This window comes from Sinohyriopsis cumingii, chromosome 3 (genome assembly GCF_028554795.1).
Source record: "Sinohyriopsis cumingii isolate HCF-2022 chromosome 3, ASM2855479v2, whole genome shotgun sequence".
NCBI lineage: Eukaryota > Metazoa > Mollusca > Bivalvia > Unionida > Unionidae > Sinohyriopsis > Sinohyriopsis cumingii.
In genome coordinates, this window is record NC_142963.1 from 103020194 (window position 1) to 103042183 (window position 21990).

At 34.0% G+C, this 21990-nt stretch overlaps 1 protein-coding gene across 1 annotated transcript in view; it reads left to right on the top strand.

The window, feature by feature from the left end:
- Positions 1–21990, top strand: part of LOC149803428 (prolyl 4-hydroxylase subunit alpha-1-like) — a 45613-nt gene that overhangs the window by 6911 nt on the left and 16712 nt on the right. Inside the window, exons 2-7 of the mRNA XM_089953926.1 lie at positions 10486–10634; positions 13298–13461; positions 14779–15119; positions 15692–15743; positions 19482–19636; positions 21043–21207. Of these exons, the coding sequence (XP_089810052.1) occupies positions 10486–10634; positions 13298–13461; positions 14779–15119; positions 15692–15743; positions 19482–19636; positions 21043–21207 (1026 nt within the window). The remainder of the gene's footprint in view (positions 1–10485; positions 10635–13297; positions 13462–14778; positions 15120–15691; positions 15744–19481; positions 19637–21042; positions 21208–21990) is intronic.

Sequence of the window (21990 nt, forward strand, 5' to 3'; positions counted from 1 at the left end):
ACACATCGTATGTATGTATGTATGTATGTATGTATGTATGTATGTATGTATGTATGCATGCATTTAGTTATGTAGGTATGTGTGTGTATGCGTGTTGTTTCTATGTGTGCCCTTTCATATTTTTCGATATTTCCCTAAAGTTTAAAGAAACTTGTAATTTCGTAATATTATATACAAACTATTTTATTAGATAAGACCGTATATTGTACCAATTGCCTTTCCGTTTCACTAAGACTTGGTCTCCTTTTATGTATGCTTTGATTGGCAAACGCTGTTTGAAGCATTACATGATAAATGCGATACTTATTTGATGCTTTTTCCGATTAATTTATTTTGAACGTATTGCAATTAGCAACCCATAAACGCTGAATCCATCAAGATAACTCAAAGGAATCAAATATTTATTATCATCGAGGTTGTCTCAAGTATGGAGGACCAAACGCTGGGCAAGCTCGTGACATAACTGTAACAACTATGAAATACCAGAAGGTGTACCGCCTCGTGACATGACTGTAAGAACTATGAAAGACCATACAGTAAACAACCTTGGGACATAATTGTAGTAATCACTAAACGAACCAATTCTATGTCGTGATGCTATATAATTAGCTCGTTCTTCACTGTTTATTGGCAACGACCCTGTCTTTTGCTTAACTTCAGCTATAGAATTGCTAGATCAACAGCCGTCTTTGTTAGGAGCACCGTGTCTACTATATCAGGAAAATAAATTTATAATATGTCTGTCTATCCATTTGAAATTTTAACATCACCAGTATGCATCAAAACAAGACTGTGTCGGTTCAACCTTCAGTGTCAAGTTTTCTATATCCTATATACTAAAGATTATACTAACAGTTTGCAAGGTTAAAACGCTTTTTGTTGTCGAATGTTCAAAATATCAAATAACTTTTTGTTTTGTATATTTTAAACTTTGTAAACTGTGTAAACGCCACGTAGACATGACATTTCATCTAGCTGATACATTCCAAGTAGACACGGCAACTCAACTGTGTAAACGACACAGAGACAGAGGTTAGTGAACCTCTCACAGTTTTAAGAGAATGGGTTAATATCATCCATTTGATATGTGCTGTGATACACATTCTCAAAAAATGTTGATAAGTATGCTTCAACCGTGTCAAATCTTTACCTCTTGCTTGTGGCTGGAAGCACATCAGGGCATCCGTGTTTCGTTTAGTAAGTGTAAACGAATACATGTACAATTGATTAAATCTAGGAACCACCACTGAGTACAAACGACACAAGTTTTTATATATATCGAAATACCGTTTCTTCCTCTTGTGAGTACAAACGACACAAGTTTTTATATATATCGAAATACCGTTTCTTCCTCTTGTGTTACGCGTGAGTTTTCACACAATTTTCACTTTCTGTCACGTACGACATCTTCATGTTCAATCCTTAGGGTGAAAACTGTCCAAAGCGGGGACTTGTTCCATCTGATGCGATCAATTATTTCATATTTTGAAGCCATGCCTATTTCGGACATGCTTATATCCAGCTGGTGAACAAGCAGAAATGCATAAGGATATCCGAAACTTGATACTCTTAGTTCACTCCCTTTTCTGATAAAATATACCTACACTCATATGGGGAATGAAGCACCTAATTGTACTTCGGGACAAACTTTGAAGACAATCGCACTGGATAACATTTCGTCTTAAATTTTGCACATTGGTTCTTTCTAACTCAAGGCGTTCATATGAGCATGTAGTTTCTTCTTCTAAACCTGTGGTAATGATACTGTGCTAGATACCTGTACCATCTGGTAAATCGTAAAATACGTAACTTATTTATGCTAACTTTATATATATATATATATATATATATATATATATATATATATATATATATATATATATATATATATATATATATATATATATATATATATATATATATATTTCACTGTAACCTGTTTTTCTATTATAAATTTACCGAGAGTAAGTAATGCCATTCTGTAGATGAATATATTTTTACGCTAAGTTCAGGCTACGCCTGTTACCATAATTATCAGTAGCTGGTAATATCTGCGGCTGTTGACCACTATCAACAGGTATTCCTGGCTCTGTTTTGAAAGTCATCCCTTGCGGATCAGACAGCAGAGTAAAAAGATATCCTCATTCTCCCACTGTGAACGGTGTGGACAGTGCAGGTCATCAGATTAGGTGTAACAGGACCAACTGCCCCGTCACTGCATCCGGACTGATTTCTAGACGTCTCGATATTGCCCTGCCTCTGTATTCTGACGGTGTGAACGAGTATGAGGGTTGCTCTGCACAACATTCATCACTTACATCCCCCAACACAGACACACAAACACACACATACACACTCACACGACTGAGCGACCCTCCTTAGGATCGCACTGCACACCTCAATATGAGGAAGGGCTAGAAAAGGCACCCTAAACATTGGCCGCTTCATCTAAACTCTGGTCATCATACCGCAATTAATGGGGATCCCACCTTTGCGGTCGAAAATCACGCAAGAATACAACGGTATCGCCAATCACCATCGATTCCTAGAATGTGCGCAAAAAATAGGCAGTACATCTTTAGATGGACCAGAGAGAATAACACCTGTAGCTGGCAGAGAAATGACCAGATTTAGCATTCATATAGCGAATATGAAGCAAATTCGTCTAGTTTTAAGACGGTAAACTCGCAGAAGAAGGAGCCGGCTACACCTTCTTTTGGTTTGGCCAAAACAAAGAAGAGCGACTTGAAGCTGTTGTCGAGTTTGTTATTAAATAACAGCTAGTCTGGAGGATGACCCATCTCTGAAAAGGAGTGAGTGCAAACTCATGCAAATGAAACTACCACTGTCTGAAAAAAAGTCATGCAACCACCAACATCGCCTCTGCATCCACCATGACTAACCCAGATAAGATCTAGGATACATTTTGTGTAAACCTGCAGTATGTTATTGCTGAATTGCCAAGAGAGAAAGGTTGGTCACTTCAATATTAGAGTTTGCGTAGATCACCAGGAACGGCCAACCGTCACTGGCACAAGCTGCAGTGACAAATTCAAGAACAATGTATTCCTTCTTTTAAAGAGATGTGCTGAACATAACCTCCAAGTCACCAATACAACCTTCCGTCTTCCAAACAGTAGAGATGGGCAGTCCACGTCACCAGGACGTCAGACAAGTGACTTCCAAAGAGGATCTTCTAAAGAGGGAAAGCGAATTCAATGAGATCAGATGACACGTTTCAAGGACTACTTCAAGTCGCCAGTAAAACACTTCAACATTGTTCCTGAGCCTTGGGAAGATTTCGAGCAGGATCATTCCACATAGCGCAGTCTCCCTCATACTGGAGCTACTATCTATGAGTCGAGGAGATTCGGAGAGACATTGTAGAAGCACACGGAACATAAATCTCAGAACTTCAGTACTCCATCTGTTGACAAAGCAATCCAAAACAACTCCTTCTGTCCAGAGTGCTACAGACAGCTTAGAGTGTTCATGGAATCAAAACCAGTAATGAGATCATGGTCATATTTGATCTCGAGGGGATAAGGATAGTTTTATGTGTAAGTTACCAGAATGATTTCTAAAACTCACGTGTGATGCAATATATAGATAGTGTGTATATACGATAATGTTAAAAACTGTTCTACTACTTCTTGTTCTTCTCTTTCTTCCTGTTTTTCTTCTGCTTCAGTATTATTATTATTATTATTATTATTATTCATCGGTTCATACCTTACCATCAGTGGAATATAGCTAACATATCAAAGACTTTCCCTTTTAACCTAGTTGTCCCTGGAAGTTCTGCATTTGGCCTGGGATCAGTGATATACTCCATAGCCGTTGACTCTTTCTGAGTTTCTATGGTAGTATGTACTTCCTGTGGTCAACCTACTATTGGTACGATCTTTGTTCCTGGTTACCAGACATTTCTCTGCTCACTGACCAAATCGCCGTATATGTTATTTTTTAAAAATCTGTATGCACTTCATCATACTGTATTGCTATAATAGTGAGATTTATCTATGTCCATAATGATGTTTATCATTTACATCGTCGCCATTATCGTCATTACTACCATCATCATCGTCATCGTCTTCTGCTGCTACTGATGCAGTTAGTTATAAAAGTCATGATGTTGTAACTAAAGGTTATTAAATGTTGTATATGCAATATAAATTTCGCTGAAAATTTAAGTTTTCAATATATATGCGATAATGAAATTGTGTACTATCCACGGATTATTCATAAGATTCTGCGATATAAAATGAAAACCATGTTCCTTTAACGTCTAAGAACACGTATTTCCAGTATGACACGTATGTTAAGCACACGTCGAACATTATGTCAATTTAAATATTGGGATAAATTGATTGTTTCCATGCGGTAGTTTTCTGATAGTCATCGCAAGTGCTCGACTCGACATAACAAAAACAGATTAAATACACAGTGCTACTTTTTACATGAAGCAACAAGGGTAAGAAATGATGAACATAGAATAGCTTTTGAGTAAACAAATTCAATTAAAATAATTCCCAAAACTGCGCCCCTTTTATGCTATACGCTTGATTACACATTTATCTTTTATGTTTTAATTAATGTAAATGTCAGAAACTAATATGAATAATACGAATTTCTTGAAAAAGAGGATGAATTGTGTATATCGTGATTGCAGAAAATTAGAAAGGTTCTTTCCCTTAAGACGTATAATTCTATCCAAATGTTACCTATACAAGTTCAATTCTAATTTCTTCCAATAAAACGTCTTATCAAATAGTGACTTACGGATGAAGAGAAAATCCAGGCACAACCCAGTCACAGGGTGAATGTTTAGTCATCCGAACAAGAACAACGGCGACGATAATTACATTAGTAAGAGCAACAACAACAGCATCAAAATCTTTGAATCCCTAATGATTTATAAATATGATTGCTCTGATACAACTTTTTGAATTAGAGGAAACGTCAAATTTCAATATGATCGTAATGGAAATATTTGATGTCTTTGTGCCTTGCAAGTGACCATGTAAATACAACGTGAATGAAAAACGCGAAGTTAATTTAACCCTTATAACCTTTTACATTTAAAAAAATCATATTCGTCAAATATATTTCTTTTACGCATCCATTTTCTTTTGGCAAAGTCTTCTGAAAATCTGCCATGTTGCCTGTATCTATTTTTTGAAACTGTTAATAAAAGAGAAATATTGGTTAAGTTTTAAAATGATACATAATTCATAAGTAAGTGAAAGGTTTATGCTTACGAAGGTACATTAAACGCTTGTTGGATCGATGAAGCTGACAAATCTATCAGTCGTAGATATTATTGTAAAACTTGTCACTCGCCTGCCACATAATGAACTCGTTTTACTAATATCATTCCGTACAAAAAAATTCTCTATGGTAGGCTATAATGTTTTAATAATTATCACAAAACAGTAAAATACTAATATTATTTCTGACAACAAGAAGAGAAAAAAACACTCGACGACAGGTTATAATTTTTTAAATAATAATCACCAAACAGTAAAGAAGACGTACATCTTTCACGTTATAGTGTGTGCAACATTAACACGTCTTATAGCTTATATAATTACGCGGGACTGTTTGACATTTTTAACGACCTTTCATCAGAAAGTTATATGAAAGACACGTTAGTTTTATACATGTCAGACAAATGTTAAAACTTGTAAGTTGTTTGCACTTTCATATTCTTAACGCTCTTCGTATTTAAAATTGGTGGGAGATACAAACAAGCGAGAGGGTATGAGGATACTATAAGGATATTTTTTAATATCAAATATGTGTTGTTCAACTGTGAATTTTTATGTAAAAAATTCTATAAAATACACACACTCTCCCATTAACTTCGGTTCCTAAAATGTGCTCACTTTATTAATGTAAATACAAGATGTGGGCAAACAGCTGTCAATGTTTACTTTGAGTATGATATGTGGTGCGATATCCAGATGTTGCATACAGAAGACGACAGATGCGAGTGACATATATCATTATGAACAATCCTTTTCATAGTGAGAGAATCTGAGGTATGTGATGATCAGAAAATACAATTATATTGATTAGGTACCTTTATAAACATACATAAACAGTTGGAGAGCTATACTTGAAAATATAAACAGAGAAGTCTTGGAATAATAATTTTAGGTGTCTCACATATAGCTAGGACTGCCATTTAGCAATAATTTGAGTAATTTCACAAAGGCAATTATCAGTTTGGGTGACTCTCTAGATTTCAACAATAAACACTCAGTCCGGACTTAGGCTGAAATATATAATGTATCGATCTGATTGGATGAAATAAGGGTCAGATCAAACGCTGAGCAATCAAATGTTTCAACGTGTCTGAAAGGTTTCAATTTGGAGGAAGCTTAAATTTGACAAGTATCGGTATCTACTGAGATCTCTAAGACTATTCCCAACTTTCTTGCAAGGTAAATGTATCGAACGATCAGATTCGTTCAGTTTACGACAGCTTCAACCAATCAAATAGCAGAACGGTAGATACCGATTTTAGCACGTTATAATCACCAAGTTTCGTCGTGGATCGAATTAACTAGACGACCCTTTGACAGCGTTTATGATCTAGGAATGATGTATTAAACACATTAATTGAATCATGTGTTGAACAAAGTGACACATTATGTGGTTTTAATACTAAATTGTTAAAAGTAGTCGCTCAGGGAGAGATATTATACGTTTTCTCCCTGGACTTATAAAACCCCTCATCCCCCTCCCCCATAACCAACCAAACAAGCAAAACAAATGCACGAGCATGATAATGTTTAATAAAATAAAGTATGCATTTCTTTTGATGCTTTATTTCCAAAATATAGACTCTCACGGAGAAATAATAAAATCTGCCCTTTGGGTTATTTAGATAGACAAGACATTAAAACCTTTTACAAATCCATTCAATAAATGTTAACTTGTCAGACGTGTAAAATGTGCTTGATATTTTGACTTACGGCCGTAGGCCTATGATAAAGGAATCATGATTTTAGTGCAATCTTTACGATCCAAATGGGCAAGTAAAAAGATATTCATATGTATAAAATAAATGGAATTTTCGGAGCAGATAAATCAAATGTAGCTAGTAGAGAGAAGGGGTATATCTCATTGCTTATTGTGAAATATTAGTATTATTTTATGGTTTTCAGTGCGGTCATGCCCAACATAATACCTGTACGAAAGGCATTGTTGGCAAAGATGACCTCTTTTTAGCTGCTCGTGTATTTCATTCTGCATGAATGACGCCATAAAATATGGGCATTATAGGGTCAAAAGTTAAAATCTTATCTTTTGCTGTTCTGGAGAACAAACTTTAGCGCGTCAGACGATTCCACGATAGGCCAGTGTTTCACGATGATTTTACCTATTTTGGGGTTGTCTGGATGGTAGGTCAGGATAAATGCTATCCTATCATCCCTTTCCTTCTCTCCATACTTTAGTAGGTCATTGCGGCTTGTTTGTTTAGTCCTTTGGGTTGCTTCCGCAATCAAGTCTTTGTCGTAGCATCGGTAAATCGAATGTGTGTGTGTGTGTGTGTGTGTGTGTGTGTGTGTGTGTGTGTGTGAAATATATAAGACCCATAATTTCTACTACAAGTTTTTCAGGTGGCAATTGTTTATCCACGGAGAAAAGTTGTTCTCCATTATTCCCTTTGAAAGTTAAGGTACAGTTATGAAGTTCATATATTTGCATAGGAGTTCAATTAACCAAATCTGTTGACGGCAAACGGTTACTTAAAGAGCAGTTTATTGCAGACATGCATTATTGTCATGCATTTAGCGACCATGGCGCTAGTGAAAATGAAGACTCTAGCAACTATAATTATCATTAGTTTTGGTATCAACATTTGCTGAGTTTATTTTACCAAAATTCATTCATTCATGACCCAATTTGTACATTAGCTCAGTTATCAAAATGCGAATCATCTGTGACAACCCTTCACTTTTTGAGATTGGTATCCGAAATCTCAGATGACTTTCATAGACACAGATATTGGAGGACATCCGGTGACAAAATTCTACGTATACTTTTCCGTTTGACATACTACCATGAAAATAACTGTGTACGGGATTTGCAACGAGAACCATATTTTAGGGGCCAGATTGAACCAAGCTCCTTGATTAAGATTTATTGTATCTGTATTACTTCTCCTTCAGGCACCCTGACATCCGCAAGCTAAGCTGAGTTATTGATTCAAACAATAAAAATACAGCCCAATTTGATCTAAATAATTCATTCCAATAATATGTATAATGAAGCAGGGAGTTTATTAGTCAGATTTTTTTGAAGTACCGTATATATTTCCACGTTTATGCTGTATCTTAATAATTCGGATATTGAACCCATGTGATTTTGCTGAATTGATGCTGTTTTCCACGCATGGAAATTGTTAAAAGATCTATCTATCTAAGATCTATCTATCTATCTATCTATCCATCTATCTATCTATCTATCTGACTGGTAACGAAAATATCTTTAAGCGAGGAATACAATAAAGTGTATCAAAGAAGTGTCACGTTATTGTTACAGATACGCAAAATGCACAGATGCACAGAGACGGTTTTGTACAAAACGTATATATATATATATATATATATATATATATATATATATATATATATATATATATATATATATATATATATCCATGAATTTCTAACATACTTTGTAATTTGGATAAAATGATAAAAAGATGTATTCAGGTGTCATTTTGATAAAACGATATGTTGTTGTTGTAGGGTTTAACGCCATTTTTCAGCACAAGATAGGCCATATATGGCGGCCAGTATAACTGGTGGAGGAAGAACCCTGGAAAACCCAGGAAAGAACCACCGACCCACGAGAAGCTACTGGCAGGCTTTCCCACGTACCCACGCTAGCCGAGCCTTGGACTCGAACATACGCAGACAGAGGTGAGATGGCAGTGATCCGGAACGGTGAGCGCTTTAGACCACTCGGCCACTCGGGGCTCCGATAAAACGATATATAGATGTCTTCCGGTCTTTCTTTTCGGATGTTATATCTACAATATTAAATCACAGAAGAAGGCAAGTATACAAGAAATATTCTTCTTATTTTAGATATGCCCGTGTTCTAGCTTATTTTTCCGTATTTTTCTTCATGCCTTTTTGTATGTTTGCCCTTGTTAGTGTGGTGAAATACTGAAGATAAAATATGCACGAATTTCATTATTTAATAGTTTTGTTGCTGAAAACACTAGAATGGTAATCCTCAACAAAATTCGCTGAATTCTTTCTTGAGAAAAGTAATTGTTCAAGAAATCGGGATTCTAGCGTGTTCTTAATAGGAAGCTGGTGAGGAATGTGATACCTAAATAAGCTATCACTATACAGAGAGAGAGAGAGAGAGAGAGAGAGAGAGAGAGAGAGAGAGAGAGAGAGATGAAAACGTATATATATTTCATATCGATTCTTCAGATATCACATATCCAAATAATTCAACGAAACGGAAACTATTCGAAAACAACAAATATATGGGCCTTTGACCGTATGTTTTCTTAAATAATGAACTACTTACATAATAATGATAACAATTCTTCGAAAAAGAAAGTGTTGCTGCAACAATTGCGCGTATACAATTTGTGAATTAAGTATTGAAAACATTTTATACTTTAAATTTGATTTTTTGAAAGAAAAAACCACATTAAAACCCCCATAAGAAATCAGTTAGAATGAGAAAATACGTTTACCCTTCTTGTATGTTCGAGCCATGCGGATACATAAGTTTACAGAATTTTCAACTTTGTATTTGTTTATGAGGAGACATCAAAGGGACTGACCGAAAGATAAACTGTCACAATTTAATCAATGCCTTTATCACTGTCGGGGTATAATTGCATGCAGTCGAGCAACTATAATTTTAGGGGAAAAATGTAAAATTGCAAGCTAAATACTATTACCACTATATATATATATGTGTATATATATATATATATATATATATATATATATATATATATATATATATATATATATATATATATATATATATATATATATATATATATATATATATATATATATATATATATATATATATATATATATATATATAGCTTATTTGTCAAATCCATATGTTCCATTCAATGCCAATAATTAATATCTCATACGTTAGATATTATTTTGTACCGTTGTTTTGTCATCCCCGAAGTTACTGTCATATACTGGAATTAGCCTTAGGATCAAACATATGACGCTCTCCCTGTTGTAATTTTGACACCGTTATGGCTTTAACTAATTAACATCCCTTTGGCTCCACCCCTGTACAGGATACCAAGCTTCACGTTTAAACGTCTGCAATCTGCTATTACTTCAATGCTGTTTCTCTTAAACAGCCACGTATTCTTTTCCTTGTACATCATTTGACAATTGTGGAGTGTAAATAACAATGTTTTCATTTATAATAACTGCTTTTGGATGGATGCTTATAATTTTTCAGTTTTTTCATTATGCACGTGGTAATGTTTTTACAGCTGTATGCAAAATGGAGATTTTAGCGAAATCAGAGGTAAATATGGCAGAGGCGTTGAGAAAATATGTCCAAAGTGTTAAAGATGAAGGACAGGAAGCGCCGCATGAAGTGCAAAGGTAAAAAACCCAACATAAAATCGAAACAAAACAAATCTTTAAATAGGTGTTCATAATCTAAATATTCCACATTAACTTTACAGGAATAACTTTGGCAACTGCTTTAGTTAGATACTGCGTTCAAAATGCTTCATTTTAAGATATGTATACTTCCAAAATATATATGTCATGTATCCGCTGCAAAGAAGGAAAAATGCCAATGAAACTGCACATCGGCTTGAAACTATTGACCCAAGTTAATTTGCACAAAGAATTTTAGAACTCACCTTACTATTTATGTTATTGCTGTAAGAAATTTGTACGTATTTACAAAAACAAGCTCAAAACAGAAAGGAATATTGCAGTGAAGAAGGACTCAGAATTTCATTTGCTAAGATGGTATCGGCTCTTTTTGTACCAAACTCAGTTAGTCTCAGAAGTAGATTTGTACCATTATAGTTTCGTTCATTAAGCTCATTCTCAGAATTTATGTATACATTTGATTTCTAAATTTTAAAATTTTAATATTTTCTTCGTCAATTTTCTAAAGAGAGACTCAGCCATGTTTTGTTGTCAAAGGACACCGCTGAAAGGACATATCACTGAATCAAGCGTACTGTTGAACGTTTCAGTATTACATAATTGCAAGCTAGCGAAACTTTGGTCGTCGATACATTGACGAATGTAACAACTATCTTGAAATATTTTAGAAAATATTTGTTAAAAATATAACTCAGTAACTTTCAAATCTAATACGTTCGATCTGCGTTAATTTTGCTATACATGGAAATGAGCTAAAATATCATGCTGTTATTTTCCCACATTAATATACTTTCTTTCTTTTTTCGAGATCACTTTCAATTCTAGTAATTTAGAAAATATTATATATATAAATGTGCAGTTTTATTTTGTTTTTAAGTTAATTTAATTTATTTTCCTTCTTTAAATATATACTTTTTGTTATTTAATTTTCTGTCGGACGTTTACAAAATCAAAATGAAGAAAAAGTCAGAAATCATTGTTTAATTTTACATTTATTGCATTTTGTGAAAGGTTAATAAAGATGCTCTCAACCGCATACCTTGTTACCAAACGGCAGGGAGATATTTTTAGTAGTACGTAACGGTATTGACTGAGTATGCATAAGATATTAAACACTACATCAATTATTGAAATATTACCTGTACCTCGCTTGATCCTATAACTCCTAATTTAAAAATACAATTTTAAAATTGCTAATATTTCAAATACCGAGAACACATCTAATGGTGGAACTTTAATGATTCTTTGAATATTACACTATATCGTCCGAATATTTCCAGAAGATTCATCAATTTATATTTTATTACTTTTGGAATTTCTTTTAAAAGATTGATCATGCTGTATATTTAATATATACATAGCACACAAACTTATCCATGTGCTCACGTCGTATGGACATATGTTAAATATACATACATTCAAGGTCTTAACGTCTTTTACGAACAAGAGAACTGTACGAAGAAATAAGGAAGACATAACATAGTACTTGAAACAAAAAAGATGGAATACGAAGAGAAACATCTTAATGTTGACTGTTAATTCCTCTGTCCACTATGACGCATCAACGAACATTCCGGTGTAAAATGTTAGACTGAAGCATGCACGTAATCAAGGTTTTATATTTGGATAAATAACCGTTGTACGTTTATTTTGTTTATTAAGCCCGCTTTAAACATTCAACATTTATTGAAAAGAATAATTGAAATGAATACGATTAAGTGCAGATCATATTCCTTCCTTTGAATAATTGTAACTGAAATGGAAGATCTTTTCCCCAACTGTTTATGTATCTATCGAAGAGAGGAACAATCAACATGAAGAGCAAATATTATGGACAAAGGTGAGTATACCAATGTCAAAATAAATAAAAATATAATTAATAATTAAATATAATTGTTTATTTGAGGCGGGGGAGCGGAGCTTGAAGACTAGGTAAAACACATAGCATATGCATAAACTTAAGATTTTAATCAAGGTTCATATAACTCATGATGCATTTATTTTTCGTGGATGCCAAGAAACAAGAAAACACATGTACGTAAACCTGTCCTTTTCATATTTTTTTCTGGCTGCCAGGGTTTCTGACCAAGATACTAGACTAGCTGTCTAAAAATGTAGTATTTTTCCTTTTTAAAGAGAGATAAAATAAGTATTCAACACAAATCGCTTGGTTAGCTATTTCTACGCCGCTTGCTCATGAAAATGGCTATTTGATTATCTTACACATACTGTTACGGTAACTCTTCTAAGGAAACTTCATTGTTTTACACAGATGCATAAAGTAAGGAACATGAAAATGCAAGAATGCTCTGGGAAAAAAACGGTATAGGTTTTCGGTGTTAACAACAGGGATGTGCGCCTTTACCTTTTGGTAGGTAATAACTTAGGCGAATGACATTTAAACCAACCAGAGACGAACCGTCCAAGTTTTGTAAGAACCATCCTGATGGCAAAATGGGTTGAAACGACTCTTACTATGACTTGCAGCCTTTCAAGCCATCAGGCCGCAGGAAATACAAATAGTAGACACATTTGCGATGGAAGGAGGTAAAATAATCAGACAATAGACGGTAGATATGTAAGTAGGTGCAATAATAGGTACATGTAGGCAGAAACATATTTCATATATGGTACTGTTTCAGATTTTTAGCAGAGATACAAGAGAAAGTCCGCGTATCGAGTCAAGAACACTATGTGGACAATCCAATCAACGCTTTTCACTTGGTGCAGAGGTTGTACTACAAGTGGGACAGAATGGCAAAACTCATATTTTGTGACCAATGCCCTGAAACAAATGCATCAAGAGGTATTTTTCTAACGATAGAGTCAATTTGGTTCTTGTCGAACTTGCATTTTCTTAGCAAAAAGAGTGTAAACTACTTAGGCTTTTGGCTTCTAGTGTGTAATTTATATATTTTAAAGGGTTGTATTTGAACAACGCAACACTCATTGGTATATTCTGTTAGTATCGTACAGTGTATTTAAAAAGCCGAGCTATTCATCACATCGACTGACGTGGTGCTTGAACGGGGGGGGGGGGGAATAAACAATAGCTTATTACGTCATACAAACCTCATTTATTTGGCATCTAACCTATGTGGCCTATAACTATGATGTAAATAATCAGTGTATTTGTTATTTATTTATCTTATTATTTCTTTCTTTCATGATGCCGATGATGATGATCTTCTTCTTCTTATTACTATTATTATTAATATTATTATTATTATTATTATTATTATTATTATTATTAAATGTTTACACACAGTAAGCCGTGTATTATTCCTATCATGAAACAGGTTGTGCACGACAACTGCCACTATATTTAGATGACGAGCACACAACATTGATTGAGTACAATATAAGAAAATTCGATGTTTTGCTTTAGTTGTTTGTCTCGTTGAAAGTATAAATATGGATTCCCCACTTCAGAATCCCACTTGCATCTGATGGAATATATTACAAACAGCTTCTTCGGAGAATTTTGGTTCTTCTATTAAGTTACTTTGATGCAAGAGTTTCATGTAAGTTTTTGGGGTGGGGGTGGAAGTGGGAGTCCCTTGACATCCGTTACGTCAGATCCCCTTACCAAAAAATAAAAGGAGAAAGATGATAAATTGTTCTTCTGGAGCGCATTGTGTTGTTGATATTTTAGCAAAATTGTAACTTAGCAATCTTCAAATTTCTCCCATGTCCTATAGGTTCGAAGTGTTTAGTCAAACCGAGCCGAAAATTTTTTATGTACGTTACCTCAAACTTTCTTGCAGCATCTCCGTCGTTTAGTATTTAAAGAACGGTTTTCTGCGGAATTTTAAAAAAAGTGTGTATGCAACCCCACTCCCACACAAATACAAAGTGTCCAATTTAATTCAAAGATATAGAAATATCTGACAAGGAGCATCCTCTTTAAAACATTTTACAAAATAGTTTTCTCTGCTGTATTGTGGCCTGGTTAAACCCATGTCAAGGACATAGGCAATGTCCACGAAGAAGATTAACGAAGATATCAAATATTATATCTGTGTCTGGCATTATGAGATATATTTAACATATATCCCACGTTTAATTGTTCTTCTGCAGATGTGTTTTTATACTGTTGCAATACATTTTCATGTATGTCAAGCCTACAGCAGCACCATGGACGCTATCGCCAAGCAAACCCAGCTTTTTACCAGGGAGGAAGACGTAAAAGGAGCAGCCGTGGCCCTTGTAAGGCTATGGCATACGTATAAACTGGACATCGATAAGCTAATAAGGGGCCAGATCCTTGACACCGAGACTGACCCTCTGACAGTATCTGACATTCTTTATATAGCTGAGGTGGTTGATGCGAATAATCAAACATATGGTACGATTGTTTGGCTTCAAGCTTTGTTGAAAGCTCTAGCAGCCGGAAAAATAGAACAGGCTGACGACGTCAAAGAGGTCAACATCGTACTCCGTTTGGCAGCAGCGTATTCATCAGTGAGTGGATATCATACGTATTAACATTTGTTCGGAATAAATTCAGACAGTTGTCATCTGTATTTCTAGTTATGACGCAAATAATTTTAAGACTCTATCTATTGTCTCCATTTGCTTTGCTCCAAAAAGTCTTCATTGCTCAAGACGTAAACAAAAATTCTATTATATTACCATGCTTCCGTTATGGCTGAAAAACGATAAAATCTGACATTACAGATGTCTTTGATGTATATATCTTACGGTACAAAATAATGGACCTTTTAAGTCCTTTTATACTTGAACCGTCTATTTGTCTGCCTGTCTGTATGTGCTTTTCTATGGTATATATGCTTTAAGTAAATCGTTTGATATCATTTGTGAATAGCGTACAGAGTAACATCTTACATCCATTTCTTAGATCTTGTTGGAATCATTGATCAAGAATATAGTACTTGTATCTTTGCATGTTGCTTGGTAGATACCTGGATTATTTGGGTAGCAATGGTATGTAATATAATTGGGTATTATGTATTGAAATGTTATTAATATTAATATATAGATTCAAAAACATTTCATTCTCTTCATGATTTTAGTACGGAATGCCATGGGAATCCATCAAACATTTGGCTGAGTACCAAAGAAAAGGTATGTAGAACACAATGTTTCTTTTCCTATTAAACTCGAATTTATAGAGCGTTCACTTATTATGGAAAACTTCCTGCAACTGGCGAGGAACATTAAATATTATTTGAAATAGAGTGTCTGCAATATTTGCCAGAGGTCAACGGTAAGAAAGGTAAATATTGTGCATTTACAGGGATGTATTTGTAACTGAATAGTCGGACCTATCTCTTGTCTAGCCTCACACTGTAAATATGTAGAACATTCCTTGAAAATAGACAATATAAAGCAGAAAAACAAATCTGAACCAGGTTTACGATATATCCAAGGGAACATTACATGCAATCGGTGGTAGTGAACGAAGCAATAGAGATATATCTAAAGCAGGTCAACACAGACATGTTTCAAAAGAGTTATGCTGAAGTCTAGTATGACACACGAGAAGAACACAAGAACACTGTAGTGTTAAGAGAGAGAGAGAGATATTTTGATATTCAAATTAAATATCTATGAAACAAATCAAACTTTGCAATAAAACCAAGTATTATAATGGATACAATCAAGGTCAATGTTGATTATAAGGAAGAAGAAAACAACAAACAACCAAACATTTTGAAAAATGTACCAAAGGGGAAGCAAAATGTTGAAAAGCAAGCATGAATGTTGTCCTAAAAATAATGAGAATCAGTGAGTAATTTAAATATGCATTCCCTCGCTAAAATAAATAGAAAAATCATAAAATGACATACTATAATTATTCTGTGCCAACATCGTTTGTATTAACGGTGGGAAACTATTTTGGAGGAGTGTACACCAGAGTCAAGAAATAGGGATAACATGAACCTTCATTTGGCATAGCCATTGGTATTTAAATAAGGTGGAATGTTTCCCGGTACATTGTTCATTGCGCAGTTGTATGTCGACAGAGGATCACCGTTGTACATGCAACTTGACAAAGGTAACCCATAATTAACTTTTGGATGGTAATGCAAAATTTATAGAATAAGCGTACTCACTGTCGAATCCATAACACGATTTGCATCCAGACTAATACTGCCTGCTTGTAAACTAATCTGATTTAAACAACTTTAATATAAAATCCTAGGACACAATTTTAAGACCAGAATGAGCTCAAAAGCTCATTCAATGTTGTAAACAAGGTCGGGTCTTTTACTTAAATATTAATAAAGAACAAGTCAAAATCAGATAGATCAGGAATTTCCGAGGGGAAAACCAATGTTCTGATCTCAGATTGAAGTAAAACAATAATAAAAAAATCATATTAGTCGGGTAGGCTCAATTTTCTATCCTAAGTTATGAGCAAATGTCAATCATACCATACAAATTAAATATACACAATTCTGCGATGATTCGACTTTTGTTTTTCCCAATGATGCATATCGTTGTCCGAGATTCATGATAAGAAGTTAAATTATTCCCTATGCACCATTTTAAAGATAAGCTTTAGTTTGCTACATTTGTCAAACTGACGAAATGAACCTCTATGATGATGAGATCTTCTAATATGTTTTTAACATGTAATATTCCAGGTTTTGAAAATGGCAACACAACGCTACATTTGATATTATGGATGTAATGTATCATATGAAGAAACACACATCAGTTCCATATCTTTTAGCAGCGTGGTTTGAGTGTCCTTGAAATAGGTCTTTGAAATGGTTGACATCAACTCGAAGATAATTACCTTTAGCGAGATTTAAAATTGCGTCTCTATACCTTATCAATGGAAAGGAAGCGTTAAAAGCGCACGTTCTACTCAATAGGTTGGAATGGAATTAGGGGCGGGCGGAGGAATGTTGTAGGTAGGTAGGTAAGTAAGTTGGCATGGGGTCAATTGATCGTGCGATACGTCATTTATCAAATAAGAGGGTTGTCCCAACATTTGTGGTAGATCTGAATGTAGAGTCTAAGAGCGAGAGAGAGAGAGAGAGAGAGAGAGAGAGAGGAGATTTTGACTGCGACTAATCATTTTTACAGTAACTTGCCATGTGAGAATCGGAGCTTGAGGTTTCTGTTCCTGATCAGGGTTAACTCCTTCGGTACATGCAAATATGCATGTTCGCTATAAATCGTTGCATAATTAAATATAAAGGTAAATAAGTATATAGGTATATTAAATAAAGATCTGTGTATTTTTGTTTTGTCTTAGACAAGATCAATAGGATAGTTTAAAAGGAACATGTTGCCAATTATACAAGTATTTGATCTTGTTTATGTATGCATTCATTGAAGATTTCATCTCATCATGGCTATAAATCACATTAAAGAATTTATCAATTATTATGATCATTACAAAAATAATGTTAATTAAAACAAGAAGTAATATTGGTACAAAAATCTTTTTCAACGGTATGTATAAACTATTACGATAACGCTAACACTCATAGCGCGTACTGCTTTGTATGGCGTCACTAATTCCGATTTTGTAAGATTCAATGCTGTTCTTGTAATAGTAACATCAATAAATAGTGTATTAAAATTAATAATAAAAATATCAGGATTAAAATGACATGATGACGTTTTAAGGGATTAATGTGTAAAATTTAATTTTGTTTGTGAAGATAGCTATAAAATGTATGTTTGAAGAAATAAAAAAAATCAACAAATAAGTAAAACCTATGTATAACGTTTCAAAAGTTTTAGATCTTCAAATTAAATATCTATGAATCAAATCAAACTTGCTTATAAAACCAAGTATTCTAATGGATATAATCAAGGTCGATGTTGATTATAAAGAAGAAAGAAAAAAAAATACAACAACAAACAAGCAAAGTATACTTCTTATTACTTGATTGCCATAATACGATCATTGGAAAAACAGGGCAAGGAAAGAACAACATTTTGCTTAATTTGTTGCATATACTTTAATTAAATGGAACGTATCATATACAATATCAGTGAAGACAAACCAAATTATACCATACTGGCATATTTAGTCAGCGGAATCGAAATTAAAACTAATAAATAAATATTATATATCTTTCCCCTCCCTCGAAGTTATTTAAGTAGAAAATTTCGATAAAGGTACACACATATAAAAACGTTTGAATGTATTATAATTAACCATAGTAATATAAACAATATTGACTATTATTTTTCGTTATCAAGGAATAAAAGCACAAATTGCATCTATCCCAATCGTATCATATTATAATTTTCCAAGGTATAGTAGACGAAATACTACAGTTTTGCATTAGTTAATGAGTAAGGTAACAAAGATACACGTTAAATATCTAATGATAATTATTCCAATGACATCAATAGACAACTATTTGCAGATATGTATAATAAATGTATAAAAGCGTCTTAAATGACATTTCATACAACAACTTTAAATACACCAGGACGATACTGAAATGATTCGGTCAGTTCCATGTTCGTTCCTAATTCAATGCATTGCATTTAATATTACCAACAGAAATATCCTTTTGATCCTTACAAATCACCCAATTATCGTTTATACAAAAATAACACACAAGAAACAAACTGCGCGAGAACCTCACATTTTTATACTACTGAAATACTTTCAAACAATTGAGCCTACGTAACAATAACATCCATGAAAAAGAAACTCTTGAGCATGTATAATAGTTACTGATGCGCAGTTCGTCAGAAAAGTTATTTATGTATAGCATTTAGAAAAATAAAGAAATCATGGGCGAGAGGGTATGATCAATCTGATTGTTATGGTCGCATACAAAATCCTGAATTCCATGTGAATAAGTTATATATGTATTTCAGACCCACGCGACAAAGGAATTGCCAGAAATATCACTTATTTCAAATCGAAGCTAAGTTCCATACCAGAGGAGCATCTAACAAAAACCTTACAACCTCCTCTCCTGAATGACCGGAAAAGAAGATACGAAGCTCTTTGTAGAGGAGAGGGGACAAGGGTACAGTACGATTACCAGTCAGATGAAATACTATCATGCCACGAGACAACCATATAACAAAATATTTGCCGTTCCTTTCAAATGAATCAGGAACTGTGAAGGACACAATCACATTTTACTTTAGATAGTGCACTGTTATTTATTGGTGGCAAACGATGGGGCAGTCAGTACATCAATTTATTCTTCATTATTAAACTACGACATACCTCTTTATGCGATAACATTCTTCTGGCTCACTTAAAAAGTGCTATAAATTACTATACCTTATGGATTTGTCGATTTACAAGCGAATGATGTGCTTCATTGTCTTAGCTCAATAGTCCCCATCTGCCTCAAGCAACACAACTAGCATATATTATATCAATACGCAGCTGTATCATACAGAGGTCCTAATTAAAAATGGATTATACACATGCTCATAAGAACCTAATAAATTTCAAACCGAAAAGCTTTTATGTGGCCTCCAGTGCTTAATTACCAGATAGATTTCTTTTGTCTTTAGACTGTATTACAATTATAAAACACTCTTTTGGACTGCTGGACCAGTTAACATGTATTAAGCCAATATCTCCTAAAAATCCATTCTATCATTTGATGTTGAAGTACATTAAATGCATTTCCAGCAAATGTTTACTTGGTTTTAGTCCAAAAGATTAGGAAAAAAAGAAATGCCTTCACATTTTGGAAAACAATGCCCATCCTGTTCTGTTTTTGTTTTAGCTTTCATTGATGTCGGCGAAGATGTCTTGGTTCTTCACATACAATGACCTATTTATCTAATTCATTATTGGCGAGTTCATTAGTGTAGGGAATAATTGCCTTTTCGTTATATTCAAACCATTATTGTTTCAGTGTGTTGAACTTGTACATTACATTTATAGTTAGAAGAAAAGATAGATATAGGGACTTGGAAAATTTTCTTTATATAAGAAAACCGGCTGTTTCCGAATGAATTCGCTATAGTATAGGTTGACTGCATTAGATAACAGGCGTTAGGCATATATTTTCTGGTAGTCTAGGTTGACTACATTACATAACATTCGATAGTCAAATGATGTCTGTTCATCATCATCTCGGTTGATGTGTTGAATAACATGCGTAAGGTTCATGAAATCTGTCCATTATTGCCAAGGTTAATAGCATTAGATAACAGAAGTACATGTTATTTTATTCAGATATTCTATTGTAGTCATAAATGTAGAAGGAAATATTAAATATGCATCAATAATAATAATTAAAACATATCAAGTTCTTCTCTGTCATTGTTTATTTAAGTTCATCTGTACAGTTCAATACGAGTTGTGCTGGCGATACAAATGTAACACTGGCATTCAAACACAATTTTGTTTTATTTTATTCTTTCGCTGGCATTTATATGTAAATTACTTGCTCTCATTTCTTGACAGTCACAGCGGATCTTATCGAGTCTCAAATGCTTCTCAAGGAAGACAAAGATACCTATATATCGGGTCAAAGAGGAGGTCCTAAACTACTCTCCTAGACTGTCCTTGTTTTACGAAGTCATCTTTGACAGTGAAGCAAAGTACCTTAAAGAAGCGAGTTTCTCATTGGTAAGAATATTCCATGAGTTTTTAATATGTGACTGTTTCTATAATTTTAAGCTAACGGTATGTGTTGAATTGATTAAAGGTCTTTTATTTTACAATCGTTACTAATGACACAGATGCAAGAGAATTACTTTTGAGTTGTACAATGGAACTATGTTTTGCAAAGTAGAAAATATAAAAATGAACAATAATTTGCACAAAAATTCTGACGAGCAATAAACAGAATTTAAATCCATGGAAAGTTTAAACATGGCAGTTATTTTATGAATTTCCTGATGTATGTTATTCTAATAGAAATTACCAAAATAGTCTGCAAATTACGATAAAAGCTCAGTAAAGGGGCTTCCTGCCATTTTATGGGCTATAGTTGACAGAGCATTATGGCACATAAAATTGAATGATATAGGATAGATGTAACCAAAATATCTGAACATACTATCTTTACCTGATTCAAAAGACTAATGATATCCAGATTCGTGCTAATAATTTCCATTCATCGTCCAATTGAAAACTGATCCATGCAATTGCGAACAACTTGCACATAGTGATGTTTCTTTCGACTCGAACGATATATTGAACAGAACATATATTATTTTCAAAATGTGCTAAAAGCACAGCTTAGTTTATGTACAGTATAACTCGTGAATATTAGTGTGTGTGTGTGTGTGTGTGTGTGTTTGGATTATTAACGTATCTTTAACTATCCGAGTCATATCGCTACGATGTCTGCAGTGTGGCAGTTTATAGTAATGTCTAGCACTAGGACATCATGCAGCAGACATGTGG